This window comes from Temnothorax nylanderi, unplaced genomic scaffold (assembly GCF_030848795.1).
Source record: "Temnothorax nylanderi isolate EJ_2023f unplaced genomic scaffold, tnyl_v1.0 TNYL_tig0416_pilon, whole genome shotgun sequence".
NCBI classification, from domain to species: domain Eukaryota; kingdom Metazoa; phylum Arthropoda; class Insecta; order Hymenoptera; family Formicidae; genus Temnothorax; species Temnothorax nylanderi.
Window position 1 is genome coordinate 110,207 of NW_027249478.1, and position 18,463 is coordinate 128,669.

Consider the following 18,463-nt stretch of genomic DNA (forward strand, 5'->3'; position numbering starts at 1 on the left):
GGGATTCTCTACCTCCTTAAGCTGGCCACACACACTTTTCGTAGAACGTAACAGTAGGATTTCGACCAATCGCGTTACTCGATTCGGAAACGTACGGCCGTACGTTCCCGAATCGAGCAACGCGATTGGTCGAAACCTTACTGTTACTGTTACGAAAAAGTGTGTGTCCGGGTCCTAAGGCCCGGTCTACAATGGATGTCGTAACTGTCGTAAGTCGTGAGTCGTAAGAAATTGACCAATCATTAGTTGATTATTCTCTTCAAATTCGATTGTGATTGGTCAATTTCTTACGACTAACGACTTACGACAGTTACGACACCCATTGTAGACCGGGCCTAAAGCAGGGCACACACACCTTTCGTAGAACGTAACAGTAAGGTTTCGACCAATCGTGTTGCTCGATTCTTACTTCTACGGTTACAGACGGCCGAATCGAGCAACGCTATTGGTCGAAACCTTACTATTACGTTCTACAAAAAGTGTGTGTGCCCTGCTTAAGGGTCGACAGGAGTCATTTATTACTAGAATCGTAAAATCCGTATTATGGCCAAAATAATAAGAAAATCGCACTTTAACTACGAATATCATAGTTAAAGGGCGATTTTCTCATTATTTTGGCCATACGGATTTTACGATTCTAGTAATAAATGACTCCTGTCGACCCTTAGGGTGCCATTACATGGAGCGCGGAAACGCGGAAAGAAAGTAACTAGATTCCGCGTTTTCGTCGCTTCTTTCTATCCCATTTGAGCGGAACAGCGGAAACTTCATAATAACCATTAAATGATATTTGGATCCATGATATACTTTTAAAATAATTAATAAAATACACAAAGTACAAAATAACTTTTTCTTCCGAGATTTGGAATCGATATATATATATATATATATATTTTAGAGTCTTTTGCACGTGCCACTAGCCTGCACCAGGAGTTTCACGGCTATAGGGCACTTATGCATTAGCGCTTGTTCTACTGAATAGTTTATAACAATTAAATCACTTTTCCAATTTCACGGAGAAATGTCCACAATATTCTAAGCGGGATAGAATATATTATAAAAATACATAACCTATCTAAAGTATCTGAGTGCAACAGTACAGAGAAAAAGAACAAACATTTGACGCGCTCGTTCCGCAAGTTTATTTCTCCTTATATTACATGGAGCACAATTTGCGCGGAAAAGCGGAACAATATGGTGATAACTATTAGACATTTATATTCCTTTATTAAATGTGTGTTGACTTAATTCATTGCAATTTGTATTAGTATGCTTATCTTTTCAGTTTATTTATTGAATATAAGCATTTTAATCAATAAATACCGCTAAACATTCTTATTTTATAATTCCCTATTCCGCTTTTCCGCGCAAATTGTGCTCCATGTAATATAATAGCGTTTTTTCTTGGCTGCACTATCGCCCACTAGTGCAACACTAGTGCAACACTAGTGCAATGTGATACGCACGTGATACTCTCAGGGCTACCACGCGCTGCGCTTGGCGCATTTGCGCCTTGATGCGCGTGGACCCCTCCGCCGCTGACGCCCAAACAGGGGCGCCGTACAGCATCACGGCGTGCACGGTCGTGGCATATAATCGGCGAGCACGACCGCTCGCCCTTCCCAGATTCGGCATGAGCCTTGCAAGGCTGTTGGCCACGCCGAGTGCCCTCCCTGCTGAAAATGACCGATTGAATCCGATTGGTTCTGCATTAAATTTGGTGAAATTGAATCGGAATGAATGCGTTTTCAATCCGGTTAATCGGATGCCCGATTGGAAGTGAATCGGTTTTAATAACAAATCAATCGGAATCGTTTTTAATTCAGCATTTCCGGATTGATCTGAATCCGCCGTTATCGGTTTCAATCGTATTAATGCCAATTTATTTTAATCGGGTGAATAAAGTGACCACACAAATCGTATTGAATCCGCATCAGTCGTAAAATTTTAATACAACACCGGAATCGAATTTAATGCGATATTTCCGGATTCATCTGAATCCGACTGAATCGGTTTCAATCGTATTAATGCCAATCCATTTTAAGCGGGTAAATAAAATGACCACATGAATCCTATTGAATCCGCATCAATCGTGAAATTTTACCCTAAGAGCACAGTTGACGGAAAGTCGACGGCAAGTCGACTTTTATAAGTCGACTTCTAGTCGACTTCTAAAAATGGCGGAAAGTCGACTAAAAGTCGACTTCTAAATAGTCGACTTCTAAAAATGGCGGAAAGTCGACTAAAAATCGACTTCTAAATAGTCGACTTATAAAAAGACGAAAACAGGTCAAGCGGCGCGTCATGCATCATCAATATGGCGGCGAATCTCGAGGAGGCTGGAGGACCAGAGTGGACCAGAGTTTACGCGAGTGCGAGGAATACGTGCCGCGAGACAGGACACAATAAGACGCCAGATAGTTTTTGCAGGTATGGCGGATCAAGTCGCGAGAAAGGTTTTGCCCGACGAGGTAAAAGATGGTCAGGATAAGGCCAAGTGGAAACATGCTTACAGGTTAGGTATGGTGTGTTATTAATTATCATCGATAATTAAGACCTATTGAATGCGACCTCTCCATTCTGTATCATCTTTCAGAACACCAGAAATGAAGGAACCTGTGTTCATGCATTCTTCGTGCGTTCTACGGAAAATCAGTCCGGAATAGGTGGTTTATAAAGAGGTGTACGAAACGAATAAGATATACATGCGAGGTGTCACGGTGATAGAACCCGAATGATTGCCGAAATTCGCCCATGCTATGCCATCTTAGTGAACCATTGGTTGATCCACCGCCAAGGTATTTTTATCACAATTGTTGCTTTATAATGTTTTTCCTACTTATTTATAAAGATATTTATAGATATAATCAATGAACCGGGAGGATCATTTGCCGCGTGTCTGGTACATTCGGAAAGGCCGAATGGGCACTACCATCGATGGATATAGAGCATCCGTGGATGGTGTCAAGTGGTTAGCGTATTTCTTCTTGGAGGGTCAAGTGTGCCCTAAGCTGAAACGATTTGTCCTGTCGCTGCTGACGACACCTGGGAGCATCACCAAGTCATGGGCCAGGTAAATCGTTATTCTATCTCCTTTCGATTTCACGTTGATTCATCGAATAGATTACATCAATTCAATACGATTTTTTCAGGTTGATACCACGCACTCAAGCAATAGTACAAACGCTGCAGTCGCAGGGAGTCGTGTCCAAACACAAACTGCTAGAAATCTGAGGTTCGGATAAAAAATGTGAGATTTTAATTTATAAAATAATATTTAGATATTATCATAGACTTCTATACAATACTAGACCGCTGACAGACATCTCGGCCGTGATGCTTGCCGCCATGTTGATTTTAGTCAAGATATGCTATACTACTATTCTATACAAGTGGTTTTATACAAGATTTCTATACAATAGTTTGGCATATACAGAATGTCCAAAAGAAAGGGTTTAATACTACAGGAGTAGTGGTTCGATTTCGGCATCCAAGTACGCTACACGTCGAAGGCATGACTTACAAACTTATTGATAACATGTACCAATATTTAACACAAAAACATTTGCCTGCTTCGTTATGTACTGTAATAACGAATGCAGATAAACGCACATCATGAGCAACTGAACACCCGATAGTGACTTATTGTTAATTCAATATGGCCGCACCCTTCACTAACACTTGCACCTTGCACTCGCATCAGCTTTTCGGCAGTGCGTCCATAGATGTTAGTGGTCTAGTATAAAAGTCTGTGGATATTATATATTTATAATAATATATATATATACACTGGGCAACAAAATTATCGCAACAAAAATTTACGTAAAAAATTTGCCCAACTTCAAATAAGCATAACTCCGCGAAAAATTGTCGTATCTGAAAGATTTTTTTTTTATTTTAAAGGGTGAAGTCTGTATTTTAAGGAACCATTGTTAGATTTTGAATTTAGCCTCCCGCTCTCCCGCCGTTCTTCCAAAAGTAAGGACGTGTTACGTCTCCAAAAAATTGCATACTTTGACACATTCTACGGAGTAGAATGAATTTTTTTCGTAACTATCATGGCAACCATCGTAAAATATGGACTTTTCCCTGCAAATTAAAAAAAAAATTAAGTCTGTACGATTTTTTTTCGCCAAGTTATGGCTTATCAAAGTTACCTATGCATTTTTGTGCATTCAATCACCGCCAACATTAGTATTACCCGATGAACACTACGGGGACGTTATTGGTCGGATTTTGCCTATCGTGTGTGTGTGTGTGTGTGTGTGTGTGTGTGTGTGTGTGTGTGTGTGTGTGTGTGTGTGTGTGTGTGTGTGTGTGTGTGTGTGTGTGTGTGTGTGTGTGTGTGTGTGTGTGTGTGTGTGTGTGTGTGTGTGTGTGTGTGTGTGTGTGTGTGTGTGTGTGTGTGTGTGTGTGTGTGTGTGTGTGTGTGTGTGTGTGTGTGTGTGTGTGTGTGTGTGTGTGTGTGTGTGTGTGTGTGTGTGTGTGTGTGTGTGTGTGTGGTGTGTGTGTGTGTGTGTGTGTGTGTGTGTGTGTGTGTGTGTGTGTGTGTGTGTGTGTGTGTGTGTGTGTGTGTGTGTGTGTGTGTGTGTGTGTGTGTGTGTGTGGTGTGTGTGTGTGTGTGTGTGTGTGTGTGTGTGTGTGTGTGTGTGTGTGTGTGTGTGTGTGTGTGTGTGTGTGTGTGTGTGTGTGTGTGTGTGTGTGTGTGTGTGTGTGTGTGTGTGTGTGTGTGTGTGTGTGTGTGTGTGTGTGTGTGTGTGTGTGTGTGTGTGTGTGTGTGTGTGTGTGTGTGTGTGTGTGTGTGTGTGTGTGTGTGTGTGTGTGTGTGTGTGTGTGTGTGTGTGTGTGTGTGTGTGTGTGTGTGTGTGTGTGTGTGTGTGTGTGTGTGTGTGTGTGTGTGTGTGTGTGTGTGGTGTGTGTGTGTGTGTGTGTGTGTGTGTGTGTGTGTGTGTGTGTGTGTGTGTGTGTGTGTGTGTGTGTGTGTGTGTGTGTGTGTGTGTGTGTGGTGTGTGTGTGTGTGTGTGTGTGTGTGTGTGTGTGTGTGTGTGTGTGTGTGTGTGTGTGTGTGTGTGTGTGTGTGTGTGTGTGTGTGTGTGTGTGTGTGTGTGTGTGTGTGTGTGTGTGTGTGTGTGTGTGTGTGTGTGTGTGTGGTGTGTGTGTGTGTGTGTGTGTGTGTGTGTGTGTGTGTGTGTGTGTGTGTGTGTGGTGTGTGTGTGTGTGTGTGTGTGTGTGTGTGTGTGTGTGTGTGTGTGTGTGTGTGTGTGTGTGTGTGTGTGTGTGTGTGTGTGTGTGTGTGTGTGTGTGTGTGTGTGTGTGTGTGTGTGTGTGTGTGTGTGTGTGTGTGTGTGTGTGTGTGTGTGTGTGTGTGTGTGTTGTGTGTGTGTGTGTGTGTGGTGTGTGTGTGTGTGTGTGTGTGTGTGTGTGTGTGTGTGTGTGTGTGTGTGTGTGTGTGTGTGTGTGTGTGTGTGTGTGTGTGTGTGTGTGTGTGTGTGTGTGTGTGTGTGTGTGTGTGTGTGTGTGTGTGTGTGTGTGTGTGTGTGTGTGTGTGTGTGTGTGTGTGTGTGTGTGTGTGTGTGTGTGTGTGTGTGTGTGTGTGTGTGTGTGTGTGTGTGTGTGTGTGTGTGTGTGTGTGTGTGTGTGTGTGTGTGTGTGTGTGTGTGTGTGTGTGTGTGTGTGTGTGTGTGTGTGTGTGTGTGTGTGTTAGCAGAGATTTGGGCACACTGATTTTCATTCAAACGAGGAATTGTTACGATTTTGTCGTTTGTTTTCGAATTAACGATACAATACAGTGATTGCAATACTGTGAAGTTATACTTACAGAAGTAATGTACTGTGAAGTTACTTACTTCAGTATTACAAAACTTCACAGTATTGCAGTCACTGTATTGTATTGCTCATTCGGAACCAAAAGACAAAATCGTAACAATGCCTCGTTTGAATAAAAATTAGTTTGCGCAAATCTCTGCTAACACACACACACATACACGATAGGCAAAATCCGACCAATAACCTCCCCGAAGTGTTCATCGGGTAATACTAATGTTGGCGGTGATTAAATGCACAAAAATGCATAGGTAACTTTGATAAGCCATAACTCGGCGAAAAAAAATCGTACGGACTTAATTTTTTTTTTAATTTGCAGGGAAAAGTCCATATTTTACGATGGTTGCCATGATAGTTACGAAAAAAATTCATTCTACTCCGTAGAATGTGTCAAAGTATGCAATTTTTTGGAGACGTAACACGTCCTTACTTTTGGAAGAACGGCGGGAGGGCGGGAGGCTAAATTCAAAATCTAACAATGGTTCCTTAAAATACAGACTTCACCCTTTAAAATGAAAAAAAAATCTTTCAGATATGACAATTTTTCGCGGAGTTATGCTTATTTGAAGTTGGGCAAATTTTTTACGTAAATTTTTGTTGCGATAATTTTGTTGCCCAGTGTATATATATATATATTTATATAAAACAATATTATTATATATTTACAACATTATGATAATAATATGATATATATTTATATAGCTAATTTTGCATATTGTTTCGCGATTAACGCTGGAATGTTTTAATTTTAGTTCTGTTATTGTCAGCTTACCAGAAGTGGCTGCCGGAATCCGCGCACGCAGAAGTGGCACAGATATGGCCGCCTTTGTAATTAAGAATAAAACATTAGGATTGTAATTATACAGTTTTTTAGATAATTAAATTATTTTATATATGAAAAAAAATCGAAATGCATCAGTTTTAGCCCTCCAGCAAGGGGTCGATTGTGTATCTTGAAATAATGAGGTAAAAATTACAAAAGTGAGAAAATTCATTAGCGTATCTACGATTTTATTTATCAAAATCTAATAAAATCTGTTAACTTTTGTTATTTTTACCTCGTTTCAAGATACACAATCGACCTCCAGACGTACGCGGCGGTTTATTTTATCGACTTTAAAAGTTGGCGGGAAGTCGACTTTTCGTCATGACGGGAAGTCGACTTTTCATCATGACGGGAAGTCGACTTTAAGTCGGTGGTTTTTGCGACATTCGCCGACTTCAAGTCGACTTCAAGTCGACTTTTGTCCTTAAAAATGTCGACTTCTCTGCCAAGTCAGTTTCGGTAAAAGTCGACTTCAAGTCGACTTAAAGTCGACTTTTTGCTCTTAGGGTTAATACAACACCGGAATCGGATTTAATGCGATATTTCCGGATTCATCTGAATCCGACTCAATCGGTTTCAATCGTATCTGCGCTTAATCTATTTAAATCGGGTAATTATAATAAAGTAATAAATAATCCTGTTTATATATCCGGAATTCACGGATTCTATTAGTTTGAATCGGTCAGTCAATCCGTATAAATCATTATAATTTCGTGATTTCGGGGTTCATAAAATCATAACGATTTAAACGATTGACTAAGACCGATTCAAACCGATAGAAAACGAGTGAAATTACATCCTTGAGTACGAATCCGTTTCAATCGTTTCCAATCGGTATAATTGTTATGAAATCATGACGATTCAAACCGATAGGAACCGATTTAAATTACATCGTTAATTGATTACGAATCCGTTTCAATCGGTTTCGATCGGTGTAATCGTTACGAAATCATAACGATTCAAACCGATAGGAACCGATTGAAATTACATCGTTGAATACCAATCCGTTTCAATCGTTTTCAATCAGTGTAATCGTTTATAAAATCATAACGATTCAAATCGATAGAATCCGATTGAAATTACATCCTTGAATACCAATCCGTTTCAATCGTTTTCAGTCGGTGTAATCGTTATAAATCCGTGATTTCCGAATCAAGAATCCAGATTCATGCGGATTCAAAATTTTTAATCGGATTCAATCGGTCATTTTTAGCAGGGCTGGGAGCCAGGCGAGCGAAGTGCTCGCCAAAGCTCCACGTGCCACCCAACCAGAGGCCCAAGATCTTCATGTGGGCCTCCACGGAAACGCGGGTTTCTTCCACCAGTATGTGGGCCTTTGGTGGCCTCCCCTTGGAGCGCCGGTCGTGGAAAAAGACCGCCTGCGTTTTTTGGGGAGTCACCTTAAGGCCCACCCTCTTCATGACTTTCACCTCGGCCTCCACTGCGACATTGGCCAGTCGTATGGTCTCCTCCCAGTGTCGCCCTCAACCCCCAGGAATGTATCATCGGCAAACCGTTCAACCAGCAGCCCGGGGGCAGAGCGACGCGCAGGACTGCGTCGTAGCCCAGGTTCCACAAGAGGGGGCCAAGTACTGACCCCTGTGGAACCCTTCGCACGACCAGCCTAACCCTCACTACGCCATTTCGGTCTGTAGACCAATCTCCTGTCCCGGAGATAGTCGTATAAAACGGCTATCAGGTAAGGGGGGACGCCATGGTGTTCGAGCGCCCCCCTTATTACCGGCCACGGCAGGGTGTTGAAAGCGTTGGCGACGTCGAACGAGACGCCGAGCAACGTACCCTGCCGGACTCCGCCGGGGCTTCCGAGAGGGCACGGATACGCTCGATCGCGTCAACCGTTGATTTGCCCTCTTGAAAGCCGTACTGGCACAGTATAAGAAAGAACAGTAAGCTCACTCGGTGTCGGCACCTTTGATCTGATGACTAATAGATCGCCATATTGCTAGTTGTGCGCGGGCTTTAATTTGAAAGGCAATCGATACAATCAAAAAGAGATGTATATCTAATAACAGTACTATATATAGAGAAATACTATGAAAAAGTTGTATTAAATATTTACTTTTAATTAAAATACAATTTTATTGAAATCACTGTACAAGTATACAATTATTATATACAATAATTATCTAATTATTAATGTTCTAATAAATCGTAATGTGTATCCATCCTCAATCAGTTATAAATTAAATACCATGTCCAATTCTTCTTTCTTCTTTAATCTGAGTTTATTGTTGCACGTTGTGCAAACCTGAAAAAATATTTAGGAATATTGATTAATTAGCATAACAAATAAATAATAAATTATACAAGATTAAATGCGAAACAAACGGATATTTTTAACAAACCATATACATGTGTTGGATGAAAAAAGTCTAATAACAAATAATTATATTTTAAAAAGTTCATAAAGAATTTAGAAATTCTGCGAATTGTTTTTATAAATTGTGAGGAAATGTTCACCAGGAGTGTCAGCAGAGGTTACTTTCACCAGAGGTTACACTAGGGATTACTTTCTTGTATAAGTTTTTACTGTTAGTCATGGTGTTAGAAGACAGGTGTAACAGTTTCGAGGATGCGCAGTCGTCATTTTCTTTGACCAATCAGAATTTTATCCAAGATGCCAAAAGCAATATGGCTCCTCCCATATTATTTTGAAGTATAGTTAAAGGTTATAATGTGTTTAGATATTAGATATTCTATTTTTGCGGAAAAACTATGCCAACGTGCTGTGTAAAAAATTGTAAGAATCGTACGAATCATAATGGGACGAAAGGATTTAAATATTTTACTTTTCCTAAAGAAACATTTGTTCGTCAGCAATGGCTTAATGCCTGCCAAAGAAAAGAAACGGATATGAAAGTTGATTTGGGTAAGTTAATGAAAAAAAAAATGATGGTAATTATACAGTTTAGGGGCCTCACCTCCGATTTTGATGAACTTAGGCTTAATCGACGCGTTTTTGCTCAAAACGACCGAATCTGGCAGAAAAAAGTGTCGCTCTGCCCCGCGACGCGAGATATTAAACGTTAAAGTTGACAGGAATCAGGTTATGATTCCTGTCATACCGACGCCATGTAGCAAGACTGAACATGCCCTGCGGCCACATACGCATGCTCAGTGGCCGCACGCGCATGCAAAACTGCGCCAATTTTAAATATGATGACTGGTCAATCATGCGGAATAATCAAGCGTCTTAATTCAAGCAGTTAGGTATCACGCTGGGAGTTTGTTTAGTTTTATGCGGGGGAAGGGGTTCCGCCGCAGGCTACTTCTATGTAAAAATCACAACTTCTATAAAGCAGGGCATATACACACGTGTGTGTGCCCTGCTTTAACAAAAATTACAACTTCTATAAAGCAGGGCATACACACGTCTGTGTGTGTGTGTGTGTGTGTCCACGCGAAACGAGGTGCCACATGGGTTCATGACGCGCTTTACAAGCTCGTTTAAGTACATGCGTGGGCGGGGGGATTTTGCTCCCCTGCACCCCCCTCCTCATGCATGTACTTTATAATTTCGCTTTACAACTTAGCATGTACTTTAAGTTGTAAAGCGAGTTCCACGCTGCCTACCGGCGGGGTGGGTGCGGGGGAGGGGGGGGCCGAAGGCCCGCCCCTCGCACCCCCCCGTTGTGTGTGTGTGTGTGTGTGTGTCCACGCGAAACGAGGTGCCACATGGGTTCATGACGCGCTTTACAAGCTCGTTTAAGTACATGCGTGGGCGAAGGGATTTTGCTCCCCTGCACCCCCCTTTCCATGCATGTACTTTATAATTTCGTTTTACAACTTAGCATGTACTTTAAGTTGTAAAGCGCGTCATGAACCCATGTGGCACCTCGTTTCGCGTGGACACACACACAGACGAGGCGGTGCGAGGGGGGGCCTTCGGCCCCCCCCGCACCCCCCCGTGGTTGAAAGCGTGGAACTCGCTTTACAACTTAAAGTACATGCTAAGTTGTAAAGCGAAATTATAAAGTACATGCATGGGGAGGGGGGTGCAGGGCAGCAAAATTTCCCCGCCCACGCATGTACTGGGCACACACACACACACACACACACACACGTGTGTATGCCCTGCTTTATAGAAGTTGTGATTTCCGTTAAAGCAGGGCACACACACACGTGTGTATGCCCTGCTTTATAGAAATTGTGATTTTTGTTAAAGCAGGGCACACACACGTGTGTATATGCCCTGCTTTATAGAAGTTGTGATTTTTACATAGAAGTAGCCTGCGGCGAAGCCCCTTCCCCCGCATAATAAATCTAAACAAAACTCCCAGCGTGAAACCTAATCGCGCTTCATTTGTTTTATAAAATACATATTTAAAATTGGCGCAGTTTTGCATGCGCGTGCGGCCACTGAGCATGCGCGTGCGGCCACTGAGCATGCGTATGTGGCCGCAGGGCATGTTCAGTCTTGCTACATGGCGTCGGTATGACAGGAATCATAACCTGATTCCTGTCAACTTTAACGTTTAATATCTCGCGTCGCGGGGCAGAGCGACACTTTTTTCTGCCAGATTTGGTCGTTTTGAGCAAAAACGCGTCGATTAAGCCTAAGTTCATCAAAATCGGAGGTGAGGCCCCTAAACTGTATAATTACCTAATATGCTTACAGCAAGGATATGCGCAATCCATTTTGATGAAAATCGTTTGGTGCTTGAGAAGACAAAACCACGATTACAAAATAAACCAGCTAAAGAAGTGTTAAGGTTAAAACAGGGATCTGTTCCAACATTAAATCTAGAAAAAAAGCGAAAAGGTATAATGTCGCAGAGCAAAGAAGACAACAAAAAAATTAAAGTACCGTGAGTATTTTAACGTGTGTGTGTGTGTGTGTGTGTGTGCATGTGCGTGTGCGTGTGTGTGTGTGTGTTTGTGTATCTATATATAGAGGGGTAAAAACCACAGTGGTGTAAGTCAAATTTTTAAAAATATTTTCTCGTGTGCATAGATGCAATTTATATATTGTACAGATTGCACACGAGAAAATATTTAAAAAAATTTGACTTACACCACTGTGGTTTTCACCCCTCCATATATAAATGTACAAATGAAATTAATGCCTTATAATATTCTTTCAGAGTTAATTTTAAGACGGTCTTAAAATAAGATCCGACTATGGATACCGGCCTGAGACACTTGGAGTACATACAGGGCTCTCAAGTGCTCGGCTAGCTCCCCCGTGACCCAGGGACCACGCCTTCCCAGGGATCCTTTCTTCTGTCCTGATTTGGTCAGGTAGGTTTAACACTTAAAGTGCATAGGTTTTTTCGGTACCTTCTAAGTGCATACGTGGGTTTGTCACGTTCAACGCTATTTTTCCCTACCTTAAAGTATTTTTAAAAATCTAAAAAAATTCATGAAACATCTGTCTACATTGCAATTGACGATTTTATAGTAATTTTGATAAACATCGTTTATTTAATATCTTCTGACAGGCTTGCAAGTTTTACAGTTACGAGCAGATATCACTTTGGGTCGGACGCCGTATGCAGCTTAAGGGTTAATCGTTTATTAGTTTATTATTCATTTATTCCGTTTTTCCTGCCTTAGTTGGGTTACGTAGGTTTAATTGTCATTAATTAATTTATTTATTTAAGGTTTTATTATATTTTATTAAATATATATTTAAAATTTTACATGATTCACGCATTTTTATTTCTTATAATCGAATTTCACTTTAAAGTGAGCGCCTACAAAACGGGTCGCCTCCTGATTGGTTCAACCGCTAAACCTGCCGCCATTATGCGCAATGCTTCCTGTCTATTTACACCATATGTGTACTTATAATGCATATCACTTACAATTAGCTTTCAATGACTCCGTTTACACGGCACCGTTAATCGGGTTTTATAACATCGGTAGTTCTTAGGCCGGTCAATCACAGCTATTCCATTCTTCTGAAGAATGATTACGATTGGTCTTCCTGACAACTACCGATGTTATAAAACCCGATTAACGGTGTCATGTAAACACAGTCAATGACCGCTGTTATACGTCGGGTTTAATAACATCGGTAGTTCTTAGGCTGGCAAATCACAGCTATTCCCTTCTTCTGAAGAATGAGTGTGATTGGCTAGTCTAAGAACTACCGATGTTATTAAACCCGATTAACGGCGCCGTGTAACAGCGGTCAATTACTACGTTTACGCGAGCGTTACTTCTGTATAGTTAACTATTACTACGTTTACGCGAGCGTTACTTTTGTAGTAACTTACGATAATTCCTTCGCGTAAACGGGATTTTCCTTCGCGTAAACGGGATTTTGTAGTAACTTGCGATAATTTACTCCGCGTAAACGAGTGATATATCGTAAGTTACTACAGAAGTAACGCTCGCGTAAACGTAGTATATGGCTTCTGCACACAGGACGCGGAAACGCTTGCCGCGCGGCAAGCGTTTCCGCGTCCTGTGTGCAGAAGCCGATAATTCCTTCGCGTAATAAAGGCCTTCACACATAAAATGCCGTAAGGACGTAAAACGTAAGCATAAGAAAATCGATCAATCCCAATCGAGTATTTTCCCCTACTGGGGTTCCAGACAGCACAATACTTGATTGGAATTGGTCGATTTTCTTACGCTTACGTTTTACGTCCTTACGCGATTTTATGTGTAAAGGCCTTTAAACAGGACGCGGAAACGCTTGCCGCGCGGCAAGCGTTTCCGCGTCCTGTGGGCAGAAGCCATATGTACATTGCTACTATGTTTACGCGAGCGTAAGGGCCTTGGCACATAGAAAAACTTAAGCAGTAAAACTTAATCAGTAAGAAATCAATGGTATGGATCGCTACCGCTTAAGGCCTTCACACATAAAATGCCGTAAGGACGTAAAACGTAAGCGTAAGAAAATTGATCAATCCCAATCAAGTATTTTCCCCTACTGGGGTTACGGACAGCATAATACTTGAGAGGGATTTGTCGATTTTCTTACGCTTACGTTTTACGTCCTTACGCGATTTTATGTGTGAAGGCCTTTAGGGCCGTGCCTTAAGTTCTTGACTGTGATTGGCTGATTTGCTTACTGCTTGAGTTTTACTGCTTAAGTTTTCTTTAGAGAGCCTCGTAGGGAGAGAGTGGCAAACTCGTCACGTGACCCCCTTTCCTCTGATTGGTCGCGGGCGTTAAAGCCCCTTGTGATGTAAAGAAGAGGTTAAATTAGCAGGTTAATGTTAATGTTTACAAACTAAGGTTCCGTCGCGTTACAGCAATCGAGTCTCCGTAAAGGCCATTCTACAATAGCGTAAACGTAGTCGTAAGTGGTTGTAACATATTCAGAATGTATTCAGAACGCACTTTTATCGATAAATGCGCGCATTTAGCATATGGTTTACGTTACATTATGACGAAAACCATATGCTAAATGCGCGCATTTATCGATAAAAGTGCGTTCTGAATACATTCTGAATATGTTACAACCACTTACGACTACGTTTACGCTATTGTAGAATGGCCTTAAGTGATACATTATTATTAATACTGAAATTAATACTGAATACGAAAAAATTTGCCCTCTTCGATTTTATATACCTGAAATAAATTCAGTTTTCAGTGTTTCCTGCATATTATAAAATGCCTGGCAGGTGCAGTGCTCCAAGATGCACAAATTCCAACAAAGAAGGATTTTGTTTAACAACATTTGCTCAAGATCCTAAATTAAGACAACAGTGGATCGATGCTGCTGGAATTCCGGATTGGAACCCTCCAAAATCAGCTGTACTATGTGAAGTTACAAAAGAAAGAAATAGAGAAGAGAACTTCTTACAAATCTATAAGGCAATGCAAGTAAAGTTAAAAAATGTTGTACAGGAAAATGAAGTTTTAAGGGAAAGAGTTCATTGTTTACAAGATGATTTAATGCATATTAAGTCATTTGAATCTCACATATAACGCACTAACTCTTTGATGATGTTTGTTAATTCTGTATATATTTTTCAATTATACAAGTTTCGTCTGAAAGAGATAACAGAATTTGATCTTGTACTTTTAATACTGATAATAATATTTGTGCTATAAACACATATTTGTACTATAAATACATATTTGTACTATAAATACATATTAAAGAATAAGTTATTATCTTTTAAATATTTGTTTCTTTTACACCAAAAAATTGTTCTTTGTAAAGGAAAAGTTTTCTTCTCTTTCTTAAGATAAATTTTGTATTGTACAAAAATTACATGTTGAACATACAAAATTTCATGTAAGAAATATGTATTTTAATAATTAATATAGGACGTTATATATTATAATATTCTTATGTTGCTTTTGCCATTCCATGAACAAATGATAAATTAGTTAATAAAATAAATAATATTTACATAGAGTCTATTAACAATTATTATTATAGTTATAGTTATTAGGCTTAAATGTGAGAGATTATAATAATAGTCAATCAAATAATGAGTTTATAAAGTTCTGAAAGTTAATAGTAATGGAGTATCGACGATATCATTAATTTCATCAAGATTTCAGAAATAAAACCTTAAATCTATACATCGTATTTTCAACATTAAACTGTTAATAGAATATGTTATAACAGAATATGTAATAAAATAATTTTTGACAATAAAATAAGTTCTTATTTTTAGTCGTGAGAAGTTTTATTTTTAGTCATAAAAGATTAGTTATAAACATTAGTCATGAAAAATATAAAACATTTATTTGTAATAGACATTTGTAATAAATTTATAACATTTTATTTGATAGAAAAATACATATTAGATTATATATCTCTTTATACATTATATAACATGTATTATAATATATATTAGAACGACAAAACATACATGGCCACATCTATAAAAAAAGAAAAATCCTGAAATAATCGAATTACATATAACATGGCCTTCAATATAATAACTACTTAGAACGAATAAAAGATATTGCTAGCAAATAAAAATATTAATGAGATTATTTGTCATTTTAAATATTAATTTTAACATCATATATGATAAAATAATATCACATAAAATAACATCATATATAATAAAAAATTATATCACAAAACTATAATACCCAAAATAATACTTTCGTTTAAATATTACATTAGAATAAACTAACCCACTCGGCACGTAATATTTCAAAGGCATTTCTGCAAAATTTCAATTGAAATATTACATCTTTCATTAATATTTCAGAAATTTTTCACGACCGTTTCTACATCATTTCGGCAATGTTTCAATGTCCGCAATTATTTCAAATGCGACCATGCTGAAAGATTTCGGCAATGTTATGAAGTATTTCTCAAATATATCTACGAAATATTGCGGAAACACTTCAGAGATGTTTCAAATACATTTTACACTAAAAAAAATGTTTCGTATTAGCAAACAAAATTTTCTTACTGACGCAAAAACTATTTGTTGATATGTGAAAAATAAAATATTTTATTACCGGAACGAAAAAAAATATATTAAGCCGTATATGTGCGTATAGCCGTCGCGCGTTTGTCCGAAGAAATCCGCTCTCTCAACTGGTCACCCATCCAAGTAGTATACCGGCGCCTTGTCGCTTGACATCGATGATCGAACAGGGTAGTGGTGATCCTCTGACTCTGACGCTTCTTTCTTTCTTATACTTGCTTATTTTGGTGAGCATAAAGCTATCGCATAACAATATTAACAATACAGATATACGAATAAATCTTTTTTGCCAGTCAACCCTTACGAAAAAGTAGTACTAGCAATCAGTACTCAGTACTGAGTGAACAGTACTCGTAGTATTGAGAGTATTAGTATGTTAATACTCATGAATACTGCAGAATGGTCGGTACTGTGTCTGTCAGTGCTTACAGTACTGACAGTATTACAAGCAATAATACTCATTAGTACTCCAAAGTATTGAAGTGGTCAGTACTTTATCAGATTAATATTCGGAGTACTATCATGATAGTACTGCCAGTACTGTAAGAAACTAATAGGCACAGATTATTGATAAATTGGTTCTCTAGCACAGTCTTGGTTTTTCAATTGACTAAAGATTTGTAATAAACAGGATTTAAACAGATCTCTTCTACGTGTCACAGGGTACCCTACCTTTCACATTACATGTCACAGTGTACCCTACGCTATGGCTCAATCGACCCCACGCGTGGGGTCCACTGTGACAAACGCAGCATTTCGAAATATCATTATTTTTGCAAAATATTTCTGAAAATTTACTTCTTAAATCATTTACAAACAAAGTTTATTATATTAAACATCGAATAGTCTCATTTATATTATAATGAAGTTATTAAAATTTTTAAATTCACATTTTTAATGTGATTTGAAAAAACGTGGTTCAAGGGTGTCCACTCTCCCCTACTGCGCCTGTACCATACGTTAGTATCTCACGATTATTTGATAAGTACAAAAAGAGTACTGGAGGGAGTACTGGAGGGAGTACTGGGGGAGTACTGGAGGGAGTACTGAATGAGTATTGGATGAGTACTGGGAAGGAGTACTGACGAAGTCAGTATGGTCGAATTTAGTAGTACTTTGAGTACTTATGTCTCCAGTACTTTCACCAATACTTTTTCCAGTATTAAAACCAGTACTACTTTTTCATAAGGGTAGGTTAGTGACGCGCTTAAACAGTTAAATACTTATAAAGCGCGTCACTAACCTACATAGGTTAGTGACGCGCTTTAAATTTAGTTAAATACAAAATATCTGCTTTAATGAAAATCACAACTTCAAAATAATACATTCAATTTTAATTATTTATTGGATTCATATTGATCTAACATTTATCTATGGAAAACGCTGTAACTGTACACACGGCTGCGTCGCATTTGTCCCATATGTTAAAAAGAATAAAAAACAATATACTTGTTTGCTATAGTTATCAATAAATATTGAAAGAATTACCTTATGATTTAAATATCGAAATCTATACTCAATATTGCGCTTCCTCTATGCTGTGTATATTTAAAGTTGGCGCAGTTTTGCATGCGTGTGCGACCACTGAGCATGCGCATGTGACCGCGGGGCATGTTCAGTGTTGCTACATGTTGTCGGTATGACAGGAATCATAACCTGATTCCTGTCAACTTTAACGTTTAATATCTCGCGTCGCGGGGCAGAGCGACGCTTTTTTCTGCCAGATTCGGTCGTTTTGAGAAAAAACGCGTCGATTGAGCCTAATTTCATCGAAATCGGAGAGGAGTGAGCTCTCCTTCAGATTTACCATGATATTTTTTAAAATAAATTTCTTGTTGCCCACGCAGTATAACGCTGATGGACGAAAATGAACCTAAAATGAGAGGTACAAGTACATTAAAGAAAAATATCTGTTATACCATAATACATAAGTACATACACTTCAATACTAACTTCACATAGTACAGCTGATTTTGGAGGGTTCCAATCCGGAATTCCAGCAGCATCGATCCACTGTTGTCTTAATTGAGGATCATGAGCAAATGTTGTTAAACAAAATCCTTCTTTGTTGGAATTTGTGCATCTTGGAGCACTGTACCTGCCAGGCATTTTATAATATGCAGGAAACACTAAAAACTGAATTTATTTCATGTATGTATATAAAATCGAAGAGAGCAAATTTTTTCGTATTCAGTATTAATTTCAGAATTAATAATAATGTATCACTTACGGAGACTCGATTGCTGTAACGCGACGGAACCTTAGTTTGTAAACATTAACATTAACCTGCTAATTTAACCTCTTCTTTACATCACAAGGAGCTTTAACGCCCGCGACCAATCAGAGGAAAGGGGGTCACGTGACGAGTTCGCCACTCTCTCCCTACGAGTCTCTCTAGTTTTTCTATGTGCCACGGCCTTAATCGACC

General features: G+C 39.2%; 1 protein-coding gene and 3 long non-coding RNA genes across 6 annotated transcripts; 2 read left to right on the forward strand and 2 right to left on the reverse strand.

Moving 5' to 3' along the window:
• Positions 1 to 2,128: 2,128 nt before the first annotated feature.
• Positions 2,129 to 3,798, forward strand: LOC139782484 (probable ATP-dependent RNA helicase DHX37). Of its 3 annotated transcripts, XM_071721517.1 has the most exons (5): positions 2,135 to 2,520; positions 2,597 to 2,798; positions 2,862 to 3,073; positions 3,153 to 3,235; positions 3,312 to 3,798. In XM_071721517.1, the coding sequence occupies exons 3-4, from the start codon at positions 2,871 to 2,873 to the stop codon at positions 3,232 to 3,234; spliced, it is 285 nt and encodes a 94-aa protein (XP_071577618.1). In that variant the 5' UTR covers positions 2,135 to 2,520; positions 2,597 to 2,798; positions 2,862 to 2,870; the 3' UTR covers position 3,235; positions 3,312 to 3,798. The 3 variants fall into 3 exon arrangements, 1 of the variants encoding a protein (XP_071577618.1); XR_011720892.1 differs by having other exon boundaries at positions 2,129 to 2,525; positions 3,153 to 3,794; XR_011720893.1 differs by having other exon boundaries at positions 2,129 to 2,515; positions 3,153 to 3,794.
• A 4,926-nt stretch (positions 3,799 to 8,724) lies between these two features.
• Positions 8,725 to 13,022, reverse strand: LOC139782483 (uncharacterized). Its single transcript, XR_011720891.1, has 2 exons — positions 11,287 to 13,022; positions 8,725 to 8,918 (listed from the first exon to the last, which is right to left on the reverse strand). It is a non-coding gene; the product is annotated as an uncharacterized lncRNA (long non-coding RNA).
• An 819-nt stretch (positions 13,023 to 13,841) lies between these two features.
• LOC139782490 (uncharacterized) lies at positions 13,842 to 15,260 on the forward strand. Its single transcript, XR_011720898.1, has 2 exons — positions 13,842 to 13,925; positions 14,216 to 15,260. It is a non-coding gene; the product is annotated as an uncharacterized lncRNA (long non-coding RNA).
• A 2,097-nt stretch (positions 15,261 to 17,357) lies between these two features.
• On the reverse strand, positions 17,358 to 18,413 carry LOC139782489 (uncharacterized). Its single transcript, XR_011720896.1, has 3 exons — positions 18,266 to 18,413; positions 17,989 to 18,171; positions 17,358 to 17,908 (listed from the first exon to the last, which is right to left on the reverse strand). It is a non-coding gene; the product is annotated as an uncharacterized lncRNA (long non-coding RNA).
• Positions 18,414 to 18,463: the final 50 nt, after the last annotated feature.